An 18,867-nucleotide genomic window follows, 5' to 3' on the forward strand; every position below is an offset into this window, starting at 1 on the left:
CTGCAAAGCAAAATAAACCTTTTCTTTCCCCCACAAGCTGCTCTTGGTTGGGTGATTTCTGCCAGCAATGCAAACCTGACTGCAATAAAGAGAATGGGCACGCTGGGGCCTCTAGCTCCTCCAAACGAACTCCACGTGCCTCTGGTTCATGTGGATCCTGGGGACTAGAACCTGGGTCCGTAGGCAAGTGCCTTAACCACTAAGCAATCCCTCCAGCCCTTTTTTTCTTCTTAAATATTCTATTTTTAGTTTATTTTTTGACATTTTCATACATGTATATAATGTATTTTTATATTACTTTCCCCTAATTAACCTCTTAACTCCCTTCTCCTTCATCAACACACTTTTTCATCCCCATTAGCCCCATCTTACTTTTATGTACTTTTTAACCCATTGAGTTAAATTAAGGTTGCCTGTGTGATTGTGGGTTCTCTAATTTTAATCTCCTGTTCTTTTCCCCTAAAAAAAAAAAAATTCTCCATTTTTCCTTTTATTTAACTCTGCTTCTCCTCTACTGCCCCAAATCCTTTCAACTCATTCACTTACTATTTCCACATTTACCTAAGTGGTTCTAACATCACCGCATACTCTATATCAGTTCTTCTGTTTTCTGTCTTATGGTCATTGGTGATGTGTCAGTGAACTTCAAGCAATTACAAGCGTATGCCTAGATCTTGTACAACTTAGCATTCTTGGTGTCATAACAGTTTGTTTTCCTCCTTTGGCTAGAACTGGAGATTGAGTACTCAAAAGTTCAGGAGTAAGAGAAGGCTGAGAGACAGGAAGAGGTCTCTCTCTCTCTCTCTCTCTCTCTCTCTCTCTCTCTCTCTCTCTCACACACACACACACACACACACACACACTTTACAGAAATTGACCTTTATTTGTTGTGCTAAAGTCTGTTTCACTTTTGATACAAAGTAACATTTTAGTACAGAACATGGCGTTCGTCAGATCGTACCTGTACCCCTTGCCCACACACTGCCTGGGGCAGCCTGGCTGGGGCTGCCCCCTAGAGCACAGCCCGCCCACCCCCACCTCCGGCTGTGCCAGCAAGACCTCCAGAAGGGTCTGCGATTCATCTCAGCTGTCTGAGCTAGAAACTTGTACCTGTAAGAAGACGTAGAACAGAACTGAGGACGCAGATTTGTCTCTTTTTTTTAAACAGCTGTGCAAGAAAATATATCCCTTTTTTTAAAAAAAATGTCAATAATGGCTAAACTACCATCTAGGGTCTAAAATACAAAGAATAAGATGAAATCAAAGATTTCTTGCTAGTAAAATGAAATGTTAGGAACAGTATTAAAACAGGTCCCACAGCAATGACACACAGGGAGCCCAGTACAGTACCTCTTAACAGGACACAGCAAAAGGAAGGACCACATTGACTCTTCCGCCAGATAGACCTGGCATCAGAAGCGAAAAGAAGGGGTGGAAGATGAGAAAAACAGAACCCCGATGAAGACTGCCGACTCCCTCACGGAGTCGGGCTCAGGCTGAGCACCACAGCCAAGATGGGAAACCTCTCAGGTTTTCTTCCAAGATTCTCAGCGAGGAGTCTACCTGTACCTCCCCACCCCCTCCCCGAGCTCTCATTTCAAAGTCTGAACCATGAACACTTTCACACTCAAAAAGAGCTGGGGTGGGGGAGAGCTAGTGGCACGCCCCCGTCCCTGCACCATACCCCGTGGAGGACCCAACCATGTCATCAAGCCCTTAGGGACCAGACGTGATGCTTAAATAAGAATTGCAGCTGGAGAAGAAACGAAAGGCCAGAAAAGCAGGAAGAAAGGCCAAAAGGGAAATTCCGAGTGCCAAAGCTGCCTGCCCAGGTGCGGGAGGAAATCGCTGCCATGGTGAGTTGGCCCCACCGAGGCACCAGTTGTGGCACCTACAGTTGCGATGTCTTCCGGCAGAGGGGCCATCGGGGAGCAGGAAGTCTGCCAAGGCTCTGGTCCCACTGACAGGTGCCCCCAGTAGCACTGTAGGCCCCACACCCCTGTGAGGTCCCAGGGTGGTTTTGCCAAAGACAGGAGCGTTAAAGTAAAGTAACGAGGCAGCAGAGGGGCCGGGGCACCAACACATGGAGTTGTTCAAGTAAACATCAACATAAACCAAACACTTAGAAAAGGCTTTGTAAACGTGTGATCTGCAAGGTTCTGGGCGCAGCATCTCTAGTCGGCTGGCTACAGGAGGGGAAGAGTCTGTTGTCTTGTTTTAAAGCACGCTCGTGAGGGGAGTGGCGTGCGCCCCAGGCCGGGCCCAGATCCGTGTGGCCGCTGCCCTCCCGTCTGCAAAGGAGGTGATTCTGGAGTCGTGGTTCCGGGTCCTTCCCAGCTTGTCCACAGACAGACAGACCTCTGTCTTCAGTCACCAAAGAGCCAGCCAGGTGTCCCCACCGTGACACGAGCAGAGGCACCTCCGCGTGGACTTCTGCTAGGGCGGGCAGGCGGGGATCCACAGGACTTTATTTTGTTCTTGATTGACCGTTGCCAAGATCTGAGTGCAAATGCTCGACAGGGCTCCCCCCTGGACAACTCCTGCAAGAGACCCGCCCAAAACACCCCAAGCCAGTCAGTTCCAGGCAAGACACCCTTACTCATCAAGACAAACGAACATGGCGTGTACTGTCTTCTTTGGCCTATCTGTAAGCTCTTTGGTACCTCGGCCCTTCCCACCCAAGCCTCCTCCATCAGCGGGTGAAGGAGAAGAAAACTGCCCATGGGTAAGTTCAACACTCGGGTAAACTGACCACAATGACTGGTGAGGCGGGCCTGGTGGTCCTTCACTAGCAGGACAATGGGGCCATCTTAGGATGGCTCCGCGAGCAGAAGGACTACGGGGAACAAGCTCTCTCTCTCTCTCTCTCTCTCTGTGTGTGTGTGTGTGTGTGTGTGTGTGTGTGTGTGTGTGGGTGTGGGTGTGGGTGTGGTGAGGGCGGGGCTGAGAATCAGCCAGGGCTCCTGCAAGCGCAGAGCACACGGTGGGCAGTATGTGTTTCTGTGAGGCCAGGTGTTTAGAACTGCTCTGGAAACAAGCAGTGGAACTTATGTGCTGAGCCTAGTTAAAAAAAAAAAAAAAAATCAGAGCTTATCCATAAGTTTGGAAAGTTTTTAAAAATTTCATTGGGGGGCTGGAGAGATGGCTTAGCGGTTAAGCGCTTGCCTATGAAGGCTAAGGACCTCAGTTTGAGGCTCGGTTCCCCAGGACCCACATAACCCAGATGCACAAGGGGGTGCACGCGTCTGGAGTTCGTTTGCAGTGGCTGGAGGCCCTGGCGCGCCCATTCTCTCTCACTCTATCTGCTTTTCTCTGTCTGTCACTCTCAAATAAATAAATAAAAATTAAAAAAAAATTAAATTTCATGTGGGGGGGGGAGCGCTGGGGAGATGCCTCAGTGGTTAAAGACTTTGGCTTGAAAAAGCTGCTATCCCTGGTTCAATTCCCAAGCCACCCATGTGAACTGGGTGTAAAAGATGGCGCAAGATGCGAGTGCTTGTTTGAAGTGGCAAGAGGTCCTGGTGCACCCACACACATACATGTGCACATAACTTCATTTATTTGCAAGGAGAGGGAGGGAGAAAGAGAGCACAAGAGTGCACCAGGGCCTCAGCCACTGCAAATGAACTCCAAATGCAAGCAGCACTTTGTGCATCTGGCTTATCTAGGAACTGGGGAATCAAACCCAGGTCATTAGGCATTGGAGGCAAGCGTCTTAACCACTGAGCAATCTCTCCAGCCTTCATGGGCAAATTAAAAAAAAATCATCTTTTTATTGGCTTGTGGTGAGCTGGAAATGAAAACACACGTGTGCACACACAAGAACTCAGATATGCAGGACCAGGGTGGGGCCTCAAAATCAACCGTCCCCAGGAAGCACTCCATTAGACCCGAACCCTCCTCATGTATAACCCTCCCCCAGTAACTCCGGTAGAAGGCTGGTTTTACCCACAAGGCCAGAGGACACACGGAAGGTGCCGGAGCCCTGCGGGTTGGCCTTGTGCAATTAGAGATGACGGGGCTGGCTTTGCTTCACCAAACCTAATTGCAAGACTGCCCCCAGAGGATGCCCAGGGCAAGAGCAGGCCTGCTGGCCCGGTGAGGGACTCTGGGTTCTCACGCTGCCCAGGGACACTGCTGCCGCATGAACGTGCTGACAACCACCACTGCCTGTGTAAAATGGTCAGGTGAAGCCGAGCGTGGTGGTTCACACCTTCAATCCCGGCCCTCAGGAGGCAGAGGCAGTGAGTTCTAGGCTACCCTGAGACCCTGAGACTCCACAGTGAATTCCAGGTCAGCCTGGGCTAGAGTGAGACCCTACCTAGAAAAGCAAAACAAAACAAAAGGGCAAGTGAGGCCAGAGCACGCCCCCAGGTCAGATGGTGTAAAGCTGCTGTCTACAGTGGCCAGACACCGGCCTCAGACCACAGGCCTGACACGTCACATGAAAGGAAGGGTGCAGGGCGTAGGATGGCTCAGCCCGTCCAGCAAGTTCGGGCAGCTGTCCTTCCTGGGGAAGCCTCGGCTCTGGGCCCGGCCCGGCCCGGCCCGCACCCTCCTACCTGTGAAATACTTGCTGTACTCCTGCTCAATCCTCTGCGCCGTCTCGAACTGCTCTTTGGAATGCCTCTGCGTCACTTTGTCCCTCAGGTAGACGGGGTCTCTCTGCTCCCTGTTGGGACAGCCAGGAAACCAAGCTGAGTCTCGAGCTTAACCCCAACCTACCTCTTCTTTCCTGGGCCCAGGATGTCAAGGGCCTCCACCAAAGCAAAGGCTGGGTCAGCATTCCTCCATAAATCATCAGCTCCTCTAGGGAGCTGTGGGCGGACGGGGAGGCCAGGAACACCGACCGGGCTGCCCCAAGCAGGGCCCATGAGTTCAACGGCACAAAAAAGCCAAGTGGAAAGGGGCCTCGGTGGACACAGCTGAGCTCAGGTCACTGCAAAATGCTGACAGCATAGGAGACAGAGGACGGAGAGGTGACAAAACTGGCCACATGAGCCAGGTGTGGCGGTGCACGCCTTTAATCCCACCACTCGGGAGGCAGACGTAGGAGGAGCACCATGAGTTTGAGGCCACCTGGAGACTATATAGTGAATTCCAGGTCAGCCCGGGCTACAGCAAGACCTTCCTTGAAAAAAAAAGAAAAAAGCCATACTTGGGAATGATGGTGGCAGCCAAATGGGAAGGGTGGGGAGGGGTCGGCGAGGAAGGGTCGCTGTTCCTACACTGGACCCCTGCTGTCATTGTTCATAGGGCCCCCCCAGGAGCAAGCACTCACTTGATGTGCTTGGCACTCTTGTAGTGGATGAAGATGACAATGGGGTAGATGTGCATGTGGTGCAGCCTCTCGATGGCGTGGGGGGCGATGTCCAGGAGACAGTGCCGGTTCTAGAACAAGGGTAGGAAGTGAGTGTGGAGGTCAGGCCAGGGGTCACGGACGCCTTCTGCCTCCTCAGAGGCCCACCCTTACACCCCATGCAGTTCTATCTTCCTCTAGATGCAAAAGCAAAGGCATCTGGCGTGATCTTTCATGAAAGTCACTTGAAACAGAAAGGGAGAGCTGACCAGCAGACAGACCCCTGGCCCCAGCAGCTGATGACTGGCCAGGTCAGGGCAAGCCAGCGGGGCTCTTCTATCCACTCTACCTCTCCCCGGCCTCACAAACCTCATTCAGCCAGATTGGGTGAGGGATGAGTTGGGGAGGGACCCTAGGGCCTGTGCTGGCAGAGGGGAGCATGCACCTTTGTATGGCCGTGCTAGAAATCCATCCTGTGGGAACCCTCAGTCTTGAGGCATGCCATGGGCACCCTGTCTATGGCTCTCCACTGAAGCTCCTAACTGGAGCTTGTCCCCCACAAACGAGTGCTACGCGAGAAAACAACACTTGTGGTCTAATGGGGGAAGAAACCAGAGCCCAGGTCAAACAGCCTGGGGCGCACCCAAGACACACACTGCGCCTGGCCCACAGCCCAGCAAGCAGTCAGCAGCATTCAGAGGTGCTCTTGGTTTCCAAGGGCAGGGCCGCTCGGTGTATCCACGCATTCAGCACGTGCATTCTGTGACCTGTCCAGGAACAGCCAGGAGAGATCCCCCCCCCCCACCATAGTCCACAGCTCCCCTCAGCCCCACAGCCAGCAGAAGCAGAAGGCATGTAAGGCGCTGGCAATACCTCTACCCTCAGGGGGGACCTGCCTGCCAGCGACGAAGTCAGGGACTGCCATCAGGGAGCAGCGGGTTTGAGATAGCCAGGGCATGGTGAGTTCACGGAGGCCTGAGAGCCAAGCAGGGCAGAGCGCCCCGGCGCAGGAGGAGCCCAGCCCGCCTGCTCAAAGCCCCACGAACCTTTTCTGTGATCTCCTTTATCGAAGCCACCGTGGTCACATCAAAATGGCCACTCCTCCTCTTGTAGTCGACAAACAGGCAGTCTTTGACACCCCGTTCAATGGCTTGCTGGGAGGCCTTCATCACCTCTGTATGGTAAAGATCGAGCTGTCAGGGCACTGCCTGGCGGCGTGGGGCCCCACGCCCCTGTCTATTCTGGACAGAAGTGGAGGCCATAGCTAGGCGTGCCCGTGCCAGCAGGGTCTTCGGGCACGGTGTATGACCACTCACGTGTGGTGAGCGAGAGGGCTGAGGAGGGAGACACACAGCACAGTGGGCACAAGGGCACTCACCAAGCGGGCATCTGCAGAACTTGCCAGGTGCCTCATTGACCAGCATCTCCTTCACCACATCCAGCAAAGGCCCGAGAATGAGGACAGGCCGCAGAGAGGTGCAGTCCACCTTCTGGACCCGCTGATAGGCCAGGCTCACCGAGTCTGGGGGAGAGAGGGGCAGGGTCACGGGCCCAGCCTGGGGTAGAGGGTGGGTTAGGGCTGGGCAGCTATGCCCCCGACCCTGGTATCCCCTTGGCTTCACAAAGCCACACCAGGGAGGGACCCAGCTTGCCCAGTGTTACTACAGTTTCCCAGCCCTGACCCTGGCACACCATGGCATGGTCACCAATGAAGTCACTCAGGAGGTGGGCAAGCGTGCCCCTGCCGCTGAGAACACTGGGACAGCGCAGAAGCCATGGGCCACATTCATGACGGGGGAACTTCCATGCACTTCACCACTTCCTCTCTTAAAATCAGAAGCACACAGATGCAGCAAAAATCCACTTGACACCCCACTCCCTGCCTCTGTCCTCCCCAGAAACAGCCATTTATTTGAGCTGAAAAATGTGTCCTTCTGTCTGTTTATTATTGTTGAAAGCTGATTTTACGTGCTTAGAAAATATATCTTCCCTCCCTCCCTCCCTCTCTCCCTCCCTCCCTCTCTCTCTCCCTCTCCCTCTCCCTCTCTCTCTCTCTCTCTCTCTCTCATGTGTTCAACAAAAACGATATGATACTACCAGGAATGGTTGCACAGATCTTTAGTCCCAGCACACAGGAGGCAGAGGTAGGAGGATCGCCACGAGTTCAAGGTCACCCTGAGACTACATAGTGAATTCCAGGTCAGTCTGGTGAGACCCTACCTCGAAAAAACAAACAAACTATATATATATATAGTACTCAAAATATCTCGGAGCTCCCCCTGCCCCAGGTTGTTTCCTGGGGATTCATGCTGGGCCTTTAGGCGTCTAGGTTTTGGCAGTGTCCCCTCCATGGATACACTGCAGGCCCAGTGGAGAGCTGCTGTCAAGAGACTGGCAGACCCAGGCAAAGTCGGGAGGAACCTCCAAACAAGGAAGAACAAGACAGGCTTAAGGGCAACCAGGAGCTGAACAGCCATCAATCCAGAGAGAAGGGAAGGGAAGGGACAAAGAACTAGGTCTGATGATGTCAGAGGTCTCCCTTGATGCCATCTGCCAAACTCCTAAGCTCCAAGGAACTGCGTACCTAAGAAAGACACTAAATCATCGAGCAGAGCCTTCTGCAGACTCGTACGCTTGAAAAGAACAAATAGGAACAAGAGCCCCTGCGGAGCAACCCAGGCTCTCGGCTGGGTCCCAGGTGCCAGCGCCGGAGTCAGGGGGACCACCCCTGGCACAGAGACTGCAGCCCAGGCTGACGTCAGCTCAAGCAGGCACTGCCACCAGTGCCGTCTCCTGAGAGATGGGCCAACCCCTTTGAAGACAGAAATTTCCCTCCCAGCCTTGACATCTCCTACACATAATCTGCTGACTTTTCAACTCCTGATTTCCAGGTACATCAAGAAGCAGAACAAGAAAAGCCAAGACAAAAGCGAGAGGCGGGCTGGAGAGATGGGTTAGTGGCTAAGGCACTTGCCTGCAAAGCCAAAGGACCCAGGTTGGATTCCCCAAGACGTGCGTACGCCAGATGCATAAGGTGGCTCATGCGTCTGGAGTTTGTTTGTAGTGGCTGGAGGGAGGCCCTAGCATGCCCATTCCCATTCTCTCCCTCTCAAATAAATAAAAATGAAATTAAAAAGTGAGAGGCTCAAGGATGGCCAGCCAAAATAGCTCCCAATCCTCAGAAGCAGACCATCAATCTATAAGCTATGGCAGACAACAGAATCTAGAAAACTCTTGTGTGGTGGTTTCAATCAGATATCCCCCCATAAACTCATGTGTCAAGAATGCTTCGTTCTCAGCTGGAGGCAATTTGGGAGGTGGAGTCTTGAGGTTTATTAGCCCCTGGCTGGCCAGTGTTAGTTCAGCTCACTCTCCTGCTGGTGCTGTCCAGTTGACAGTGGCAAGGAGGTGATGCCCAGCCTCTTCTCCATCATCCTTTCCCCGCCACCAGGAAGCATCCCAGCGAGACTGCAAACCAAAGTAAAAGACCTTTCCTCCCATTGGGTGTTTTGTGCCAGTAACGAGAAGGTAACTGCAACATCTTGGCAATGAATAACTCTATTAAAAAGAATCAAATGGGGGCTGGAGAGATGGCTTAGCGGTTAAGTGCTTGCCTGTGAAGCCTAAGGACCCCGGTTCGAGGCTCGGTTCCCCAGGTCCCACGTTAGCCAGATGCACAAGGGGGCGCACGCGTCTGGAGTTCGTTTGCAGAGGCTGGAAGCCCTGGCGCACCCATTCTCTCTCTCTCCCTCTATCTGTCTTTCTCTCTGTGTCTGTCGTTCTCAAATAAAAAAATAAATTAATTAAAAAAAAAAAGAATCAAATGGGGGTTGGAGGCATGGCTTAGCGGTTAAGGCGTTTGCCTGCAAAGCCAAAGGACCCAGGTCCAATTCCCCAGGACCCATGTTAGCCAGATGCACAAGAGGGCACAAGCACCTGGGGTTCATTTGCACTGGCTGGAAGCCCTGGCATGCCCATTCTTGCTCTTTCTCCCTTCCTCTGTCAAATAAATAATAAATAATAAATAAATAAATAATCAAATAGACTTCCAGTCAAGATGGTAGACTTGTAACCACACTAGACCTTCAGGGCTGAAATTAGGCAGCCAGTACCAAGGACAACCCAAATCTATCAACAAGACGAGAATAAGAATAGATAGCTGGGATGGAGAGATGGCTTAGCAGTTAAGGCATTTGCCTGCGAGGCCTAAGGACCCTAGTTTGATTCCAGGTCCACAAGCGGGCGCATGCGTCTGGAGTTCATTGCAGCGGCTAAAGGCCCTGGCATACCTGTTCTCCCTTTCTCTCTCTCCCTTTCTCTCAAATAAATGAAAGAATAAATAAAATAGTTTTTAAAAGAGTAGATAGCTGACTCCCTGGCAGAAGATGAAGCACCCCCTGCACATCAGCCAGAACCCAGGTGAAACCACAGAGGAAACAGCGAGACAAGCAAGAGCTCTGCTTCCACAAGGAGCCTGACAGCCTGGGCCAGGGTGAGGGAGACAGACATGAGGACACTCACAGTGCCCCAGAGCAGAAACCCAGAAGCCGCTGAGAGCTCAGAACTAAAGTAAACTGAAAACATGGACTGGGAAGATTGCTTAGAAAGGCATTTGCCTGCAGAACCAAAGGACCCAGGTTCAATTCTCTAGAACCCATGTAAGCCAGATGCACAAGGTGATGCATGCGTCTGGAGTACATGTGCAGTAGCTGGAGGCCCTGGTGCGTCCATTCTATCTGACTCTCTCTCTCAAATCAATCAATAAAAATACAATTAAATAAAAACACACGCACCACAGCTCGGGGAATTTTGTGGAAGAGGGGGCAGAAAGATTGCATGAGCCACAAAGGGGGAGGGAACATGCAAAAGCATTGCCCTCCCCCCAACAATGACTGACTTCTGCTCTCACAACTCCTAACCCACAACCCCATGGCGAACACCAGCAATCCTGCTGAGGAGGGCCCTCAGTGGAGTAGGGGCAGGCAAGAGGGAAATGATGGGGCCAACACTTGATGTATCCATAGAAAGCCCCTACTTAATACAAAAGAATCAAATGGAAAACTGGATAATGCCATTTCTAACATTAAGAACATACTAGCCGGGCGTGGTGGCACACACCTTTAATCCCAGCACTTAGGAGGCAGAGGTAGGAGGATTGCCATGAGTTCGAGGCCACCCTGAGACTGCATAGTGAATTCCAGGTCAGCCTGAGTTAGAGCAAGACCCTACCTCAAAACAACAACAACAAAAGAACATACTAGACACCACAGGAAAATAGAATAATAAACAGAAATGGTAGCAGAAGTGCTGGGAGATAGCTCAGTCATTAAAATACTTGCCATACAAGTATAAAAATCCACATTTGTATCCCCAGAACCCACATAAAAGGTGCTGGACGTGGTGGCACAGTTGTTATCCTAGAGCTTGGGAGGAGAGACAGGGAGACCCCTGGGCCTCAATGGTTAGCCAGACTATCCTAATTAGCTTGGAGCTTCTATCTCAAAAACAGGTAGATTACATTCCTGAGGAATAATGCCCATGGCTTCCACATGCACCTGCACATACATACATGTATACCCCCCACAAAAACACATATACGCAAAATATATGTGGAATTAACACGGCAATAATGAAAAAGGTAAGAAGGCAGTGAGAGGTGTTGGAGTAGGCCAGCGTTGCAGAATTATTAGTAAAGAGGTCAAAGCGGGTGATGATACTCCACAGTGGATGCTGCAAGCCTTATATTTTGCCAGCTAGGCCAAACAAGCCAAAGGGTACAATAGTGGCATGTCTGTCATGGTAGAAACTAACTGCTCTCTAATTGGACTGGAGGCCCGCTCCATGAGAGGGAATAAATACATCCCTGATACTGAAAACCTAAAATAGGGGTAGTCATGAGCCCTAGGGGTATAACGTCTGCTGCTGTCTGGCTAAATGTATCTATTATGCTCATCAAACTGCCCAGTAAGCACTTCTCTTAACGTTCATACTCATATATTAATGCTACTCTCACTTTTTCATTAGAGAACTTTCTCTTTTCAGATGGCAGTGTCCTTGGGATGACTCAGAAGGCACCATGATGCTGAGAAGACATGACAGAGGAGTGTTCAGCACTGCAATATCTCTATCACACCTTCCAAGGCTCAGGGTCCATTGCGGAAGTGGTGGCGGAAAGAATGTAAGAGCCAAAGGAAGGATAGGACTCCTTACATGCTCCTCCAGACACAAAATGGCCTGGATCTCCATGACCTCACAGTGCCTGACACTGCCTACACAAGACCATCATGATAGGAGGAAAAAGATCATGACATCAAAATAAGAGAGAGACTGAGGAAGAGGGGGAGGGGATATGATAGAGAATGGAGGTTCAAAGGGGAAACTGGGGGGAGGGAGGGAATTACCATGGGATATTGTTTACAACTATGAAAGTTGTTAATTATAAAAATAAAAAAATTAAGAAAATAAAACAAAAACTTAAAGAGGTCAAAGCAGCAACTTCTGTCAGTAGGAAGTCAAAGATGCATGTGGTGAGGTCTATCAAAGCCCCCAAAAGACCACAGACAGAAAAGTAATAGATAAGTGGGCAGAGTAATAGAAACACTTGTCTAATTTCAAAAAGGCAGGAAAGAAAAAAAGCACAGAAACATAAAAGAACTCAGAAGAGATGGTAAATGTACACTGCGTTTCATGTATATTACACTTCATGTAAAGGGTTAAATATTCTAATAAAGAGTGCTTGGAGACTGTGACAACTCTTTGCTTTGCTGTTGACTCTGCCATGCATGGGTCCTGTGACACACTGTTTAAAGACACAGAATGGGGGCTATTGAGATGGCCCAGTGGTTAAAGCACTTGCCTGTGAAGCCTAAGGCCCCAGGTTCCATTCCCCAGGACCCACGTAAGCCAGATGCACAAGGTGGCACATGCATCTGAAATTCGTTTGCAGTGGCTAGAGGCCCTGGTGCACCCATTCTCTCTCTCTCTCTCTCTCTCTCTCTCTCTCTCTCTCTCTCTCTCTCTCATTCTCTCTCTCTATCTGCCTCTTTATCTCTCTCTCAAATAGTTAAATAAATAAGTAAATAAATAAATAAATAAGAAAGATAAAAACAAAAAAAAAAACACAGATTGGGCTGGAGAGATGGCTTAGCAGTTAAAAGTCTAATAAACCAGGTTTGTTTCCCCAGGACCCACTTAAAGAAAGATGTACAAAGCGGTGCATGCATCCAGAGTTCATTTTGCACAGCTAGAGGCCCTGGTTTGCCCATTCTCTATGTCTCTCCTCTCTGTGTATCTCCTCTCTCTCTCTCCTTGCAAATAAATAAATATTGGGGAAAAAATTTAAAAACACCAATTTCCAAACCTGTCATAGAGGTTCATGCCTATAATCCCTGCACTCAGGAGGCAAAAAGAGGATTGTTGTGAGTTTAATGCTAGCCTGATATGCAGAGTAAATCCCAGGTAACTTGGGCTAGAGTGAGACTCTACCTCAAGCATTTAGGGCTAGAGAGATGGCTTAGTGGTTAAGGCACTTGCCTGCAAAGCCTAACAATCCAGGTCCAATTCCCCAGTACACATGCAAAGCCAGATGCATAAAGTGACACATGTGTCTGGAGTTCATTTGCAGTGGCTGGAGGCCCTGGCATGCCCATTCTCTTCCTCCCTCCCACTCTCTCTCTCTCCTTGGTCTTTCTCTGCTTGCAAATAAATAAGTTCTTTAACACATTTATTTACTTATATATATTACTTATATATTAGAGAAGTAGAGAGAATGGGCATGCCAGGGCCCCGGCACTGCAAATGAACTCCAGATGCATGTGCCATTTAGTGCATCTGGCTTTACATGGGTACTGGGAAATCTAACCTGGGTCACTAGGCTTTTAACCGCTGAGCCATCTCTCCAGTCCTATATTCCATTTCTATGAGTAAAACTCCAAACTGTAGTTTGTGCAGAAGCAGGGAAAAGATACGATCTGGCCCATGGGCTATCGTCTGCCCAGCCCTGTCCCACCAGGTGGTGACAGTGGACCACGCACTGGGCCTGGCAGACGCTGTTCTGCTCACTGCCTGCCCAGGACGGTGAGCACACAGCCTCAGGAGCAGCACTGGCAAGGACCTCCTGCTCCTCAGTACAAGGTACTCCTTTCACCTGCTGGGTAGGGGTAAGGGGTCCTGACATTCCCAAATCCTCAGCTCCAGCTTGGCTCAGCATCTAGCCCAGGACGATCTAGTCAGAATCATCGATGAACACAGAAGTGAGGCAAGAAAGGTCAAAGAGCTGGCAACATCGCAAGCCCTCAGTGACCCCCAAGTACAAGTGAGAGGCAACGCCGGAAGCAGAGACCACTTTCGCCGACCCAGGACCCAACTCTCTTTGTTCCCTGTGATGCATGCCTGCGCCTCCAAGGCTGCAGAACGTCCAGCTCATGCATGCACACACACCTCCCAGAGCATGCCAGGAGCCGAGGGTATGTCAGCAGAGGGCATGGGCTAGGGCCGAGACACACTTCTGCCTGGCCCTTGCCTGAAACAGGGACACGATGGCTACAGATGCCAAGATGCACGGTGACGACCAAATGATAGCTGGCAGGCTCTGCAGGCTACTCAGGCCCTCGGCTGCCTCCCACACTTGCCTGCTGGCAAGGGGTGGGCCCTGTCCTGTGAGTTGACTACCTGTGGAAATGTGATCAATTAGTGTGAAATGCATGTTTAGCTCATGTTAGATACTCTGTTTGAACCAATAAATGTGAATACTTCTGCAAAAAGAAAGGAAGGAAGGAAGGAAGGAAGGAAGGAAGGAAGGAAGGAAGAAAAGAAAAGAAAAGAAAAGAAAAGAAAAGAAAAGAAAAGAAAAGAAAAGAAAAGAAAAGAAAAGAAAAGAAAAGAAAAGAAAAGAAAAGAAAAGAAAAGAAAAGAAAGATGCATGGTGACCAAGGGAGACCTTGAGGAGGAAAGCCATATCCTGTGACAGGAAGAGTTCATCACCCCCCTGCCAATTCACATGCCCACACTCAGACGTGTTCACTACAGCCAAGTCCCATCTGCATGGACGACCCCATGATGAAGCCCTGGCCGACCCCGTGGAGAGCCCACTGGAGCAAGCCGGGCTACTTGCCTTCAAAGAGAGGAATGGAGTCATTGGAGAAGGTGTCCAAGGCGAGGAGGTCCTTCCCATCCTTGGAGCCGCTGCGTTTGTGCTTGTGTTTCCTTCGGAAGAAGGACCGGCGCGCAGCCGCAGACAGCGTCTTCGCAGAGCTGCTGTCGTCCTTGACCTCAGACATGCTGAGCCTCCTGGAGAACTCTTGGTCCATCCTACAGCCACAGAGCATGACAGTGCGTGGGGTGGGGTGGGGCATGGGGACAGGGAGGAAGCCAGGTCGCCTCCACGCTCCCCTCAGACCTCCTTGTGCCATCGCTGTATGGGGCCGAGTTCAGGGCAGGTGAATTTCCGCCATGACACTCGGCTCTGGCCAGCCTGGCCCAGTGACAAGTCACATGCTTCAGCATGAAGGGTCTCAGAAAACGGCATGCTGGGCACCAGGAGGCCACGTGCTTCTGTTCGCATGAAAGACTGGAGGCTGACACAGGGCAGTGGCTGCTTAGGGCTGGGCTGGAGTGGGGAGGACAAAAGACCTGTCCTATGATTTTGGATATGGTCTGAGTGTGTCCCCCAAGGGTGCATGTGCTCCTGGAAGGGTGGTCTCCAGGGTGGTGGTGCTGAGGTGCAGGAGCCTTTAAGAGGCAGTGCTTGGTGGAAGGCGGTTAGGTCACTGGGGCCATTGCCCTTGGAAGGGATTAACACAGCCCTCACAGGAGCCCAGTTCATTCCTAAAACAGTGGATTGTTATAGAAAGAGCAAGCCTTCAAAAAAAAAAAAAAAAGTGGGGCCAGAGAGATTGCTTAGTGGTTAAGGCATTTGCCTGTGAAGCCTAAAAACCCACGTTCAATTCCCCAGAACCCACATAAGCCAGATGCACAAGGTGGCACATGTGTCTGGAGTTTGTTTGCAGTGGCTGGAGGCCCTGGTGCACTCAATCTCTCCACCTCCCTCTTTAATAGATTAAGCCAGAAGCACAAGACGGCACATACATCTGGAGTTCATTAGCAGTGGCTAGAGGCTCTGGCATGCCCATTCTCTTTCTCTCTAATACATAAATAATAAAATTTTTTTTAATTTGTTAAAGAAAAATCCTCATATGGCTGGGCATGGTGGTGTATGCCTTTAATCCCACTCAGGAGGCAGAGGTAGGAGGATTGCTTTGAGTTTGAGGCCAGCCTGAGACTACATAGTGAATTCCGGGTCAGCATGTGCTAAATAAAGCGAGATCCTGCCTCAAAAAAAAAAAAAAAAAGAAGGAAGGAAGGAAGGTAGGGAGGGATGGAAGGAGGGAGGGAGAAAAAGAAGGAAGAAAAAGAGAGAAAGAGAGAGAGAGAGGAAGGAAGGAAGGAAGGAAGGAAGGAAGGAAGGAAGGAAGGAAGGAAGGAAGGAAGGAAGGAAGGAGGAAAGAAAGAAAGGAAGGAAGGAAGAGCGAGCTAGTCTGGCCTGAGACTCCTTGTTTCCTGCCTTGCCATGGGATCCCTTCTGCACAAGGCTGGTCCTTTGGTTTCCCCACCACACTGTGATGCAGCCAATGAGGTCTTCACCAGAGGCTCACAGATGAGGCCCGCCTGTCCCTGCACTTTCAGCCTCCAGAACTGAGAGCTAAAGAAGCCTTTTTTCTTCGTAGGTTCCTCAGCCTTGGCTGTTTTGTTACAGCTAAAGAAAACATATAGAAACATGGGGAACTACCTAGTGGGTATGGGGTTCCTTTCAGCTCAGGGCGGCCTGCCTTGAACTATGGAGATGGTGTCCATGAATATACTAAAGACCACACACCTGGGAAGATGTGTCTGATAGGAAAATGACAGCTACGGGCTAAAGAGATGGCTTAGTGGTTAAGGTGCTTGCCTGCAAAGCTAAAGGACCTAGGTTCGATTCCCCAGGACCCACGTGAGCCAGACGCTCAAGGTGGCACATGTGTCTGAAGTTTGTCAGTGGCTGGAGACCCTGGCATGCCCATCCTTTCTCTCCGTCTCTCAAAGATACAAATAAAAAGAAAAGAAAAAGAAAATCACAGCTCCATGTATCTGATCAGGAAAATATGTCTCCTGAATCACTGGTATCTGGACAGCTGTGTGGGTCGCAGGTGCAACGCAGAAACTGAACGGAGCAGCAGTCACTGCTCCAGCAGCCCAGGCCAGCCTCACGCGGGGCTGCTCCATGCTGGCTGCCCCTCCACTCCCCGCTCCATGGATGGAGAAAGAAGGCTTACACGTATTTGCTGGGAATCTGCCCTCGCTGGATCTTCTGGGCATTCTCGTCCAACTGCCAAGCCATCCAGGATCCAAAGGTGCCCTGGGGCAAGGTGTCATCCACATAGAGGATATCGTCTTTCTTGAAGCTCAGTTCGGGCTCCACCTCTGCCAGCCGGTCATACAGTGCCCTGGACCATGGAACAGAGGACGCTATGTCAGGAGGTCATGCCACCCGCCTCTGCAGCCTGATCTTGAGGCAGTGGCTCTGTGCTGCCCTATCTCCAGATAACCATCAGGCCAGGATCACTGATTTTGAAGTGTTTCCCCCCACAAAAAAATCTTCCTGCACTGCCTGCCCCCTTCCAGAAGAGCCTTTGCATTCCTCTCTCCTGCAGGGAAGGCGCAGACCCCCCTACAATGGAAGCATGTCCCCTCTTGGCCGTTAAGACAGCTAGGGTTACTGGTGAGTGTTTTTATGCAGCTTGTGGTCTCTGACCTCAGAAGACGTGACAAAAGCTCCAAGCCCCTTCCAAAAGTTGCCCAGGGTCATTCCCACGGGCCATGACATAGGCTTGTTCTTATGGGCCCATGGGCGCCCTGAAGTCCACACACACTGCAGAGGACTCTGCAGGTCTTGGTCAGGGAGACCAAGCAAGGGGCACAGCAATGGGAAAAGACCAAGCAAGGGACACAGCGATGGGAAAAGACCAAGCAAGGGACACAGCGATGGGAAAGTGCCCCCATGCCTCAAAGTTCCCACAGCCCTGGTCCCTTAAACGGAGCCATGTGGTCCCTTCACCTTCTGAGGGGTTTCTGGTTCAAAGCAGCATATCACGCCACAGATAAAAGTCATGTCAGGGCTGGAGAGATAGCCTGGTGGTTAAGATACTTGCCTGCAAAGCCTAAGGACCCAGGTTTGATTCCCCAGTGCCCATGTAAGCCAGATTCCGCACAGGTGGCACATGCATCTGAAGTTGATTTGCAGTGGCTAAAAGCCCTGGTGTGCCCATTCTCTCTAACTGCCTCTTTCTCTCTCTCTCTCTCTTTCTCTCTCTCTCTCTCTCTAAATAAATAAATAGTCAATAATAAATACATGTCAGTGATGGCCTGAGCCCTGGGGGCCAGGAATCTAGAGGATCCATTGACCCGGAACTGTCTGCACAGAACATCCCACCCCTCACTCCAAACCCCACAACGGGTACCTGATGTAGAAGTTGTCACCAGGCAAGCCCTTGACCCTGGCGAATTCCTCGGGGCGGTACTGCACCTTCAGGCGGACGCCATCCTGGGGCTTCAGCATCTCCACATAGACCTCCTCCACCGTTTTGCTGCGCACATCCTGGTTGCCATACTGCCCAGGAGAAGGGGTGTGAGGGTTAGAAGGACAGTGGCCAAGGGGCAGCTTGCTCACCCAGAGGCACCAGGGACAGTACCAAGGTAGAAAGCCTGAGATGTGACCTGTCTCCCCTCTGTGGGGAGGGCCCAAGGCCTCTTGGCCTCAAGTGTCCATGCCCTGTGCACCTTCGTGGATGCTGGGAACGCTGCTGAACATCTCTTTTGTCCTTGACAGCTTCTCCCAGACCACACAGGTCCCCCAGCAAACAAGGACCCTGCCTCCTGCTTATGAAACTATACCGTTACAAGCACCAACCACGCTGCCCTGGGGAATGCGAGACCCAGAGAGAGGGCGACACATGCAGAGGCCTATGGCTTATGGGAACCAAGGCTGAGGTTGAGCCCTCGGGTTCTCTCAGTGACCCAACCTGCTCCCCCTGTGACCTCTCGTGGGGGGCGGGGTTGGTAACATCCCCAGGGTCTACAGGATGGATAACCATCCCTGACAGATGCCCAGGTGAGTGCTGGGGTCCCATCTCCCATGCAGCCTGAGAGGGAACAAGCCCACAAGACAGATGTGGCCCGGTCCCCGCAGAAGCAGAACTCACCTCGAGGATAAGGTCTCCCGGCACGAGACCGTCGGGGCCCTTGGCGGGACTGTCGTCCTCCACCTCGGCCACGAACACTCCGTGCAGGTTCCCCCCACACAAGTGCACCCCAAGCTCCAGCTGGGACTTCTTGATGAACACAACTCGGGGTTCAGAGGTCTTCTTGTTGGCATCGCCCACAACCCTTTCAGGGGGGGAAGATGAAGTAAGTCCTCAATGAAGTCCCCGTAGTGGGGGTGGGGGAGGGCATGCATGACGAGAGTGCTTTGGCCAATGCCCTGTCTGTTTACCCCAGGGGTGAGCTCTCTGGGGTCTATTCTACCATGCTGATTC

At 51.2% G+C, this 18,867-nt stretch overlaps 1 protein-coding gene across 2 annotated transcripts in view; it reads right to left on the reverse strand.

Moving 5' to 3' along the window:
• Nucleotides 1-863: 863 nt before the first annotated feature.
• Nucleotides 864-18,867, reverse strand: part of Dlg5 (discs large MAGUK scaffold protein 5) — a 154,387-nt gene continuing 136,383 nt past the window's right edge. For both annotated transcript variants that reach the window (XM_004657990.3, XM_045137245.1), the window contains exons 24-32: nt 18,535-18,718; nt 17,794-17,942; nt 16,609-16,779; nt 14,412-14,608; nt 6,678-6,821; nt 6,346-6,473; nt 5,282-5,391; nt 4,563-4,672; nt 864-2,540 (exon numbers count right to left, since the gene is read on the reverse strand). In XM_004657990.3, coding sequence (XP_004658047.2) covers nt 2,437-2,540; nt 4,563-4,672; nt 5,282-5,391; nt 6,346-6,473; nt 6,678-6,821; nt 14,412-14,608; nt 16,609-16,779; nt 17,794-17,942; nt 18,535-18,718 — 1,297 coding nt within the window. In that variant the 3' untranslated portion in view covers nt 864-2,436. The remainder of the gene's footprint in view (nt 2,541-4,562; nt 4,673-5,281; nt 5,392-6,345; nt 6,474-6,677; nt 6,822-14,411; nt 14,609-16,608; nt 16,780-17,793; nt 17,943-18,534; nt 18,719-18,867) is intronic.

Source organism: Jaculus jaculus, chromosome 18, assembly GCF_020740685.1.
Source record: "Jaculus jaculus isolate mJacJac1 chromosome 18, mJacJac1.mat.Y.cur, whole genome shotgun sequence".
NCBI classification, from domain to species: domain Eukaryota; kingdom Metazoa; phylum Chordata; class Mammalia; order Rodentia; family Dipodidae; genus Jaculus; species Jaculus jaculus.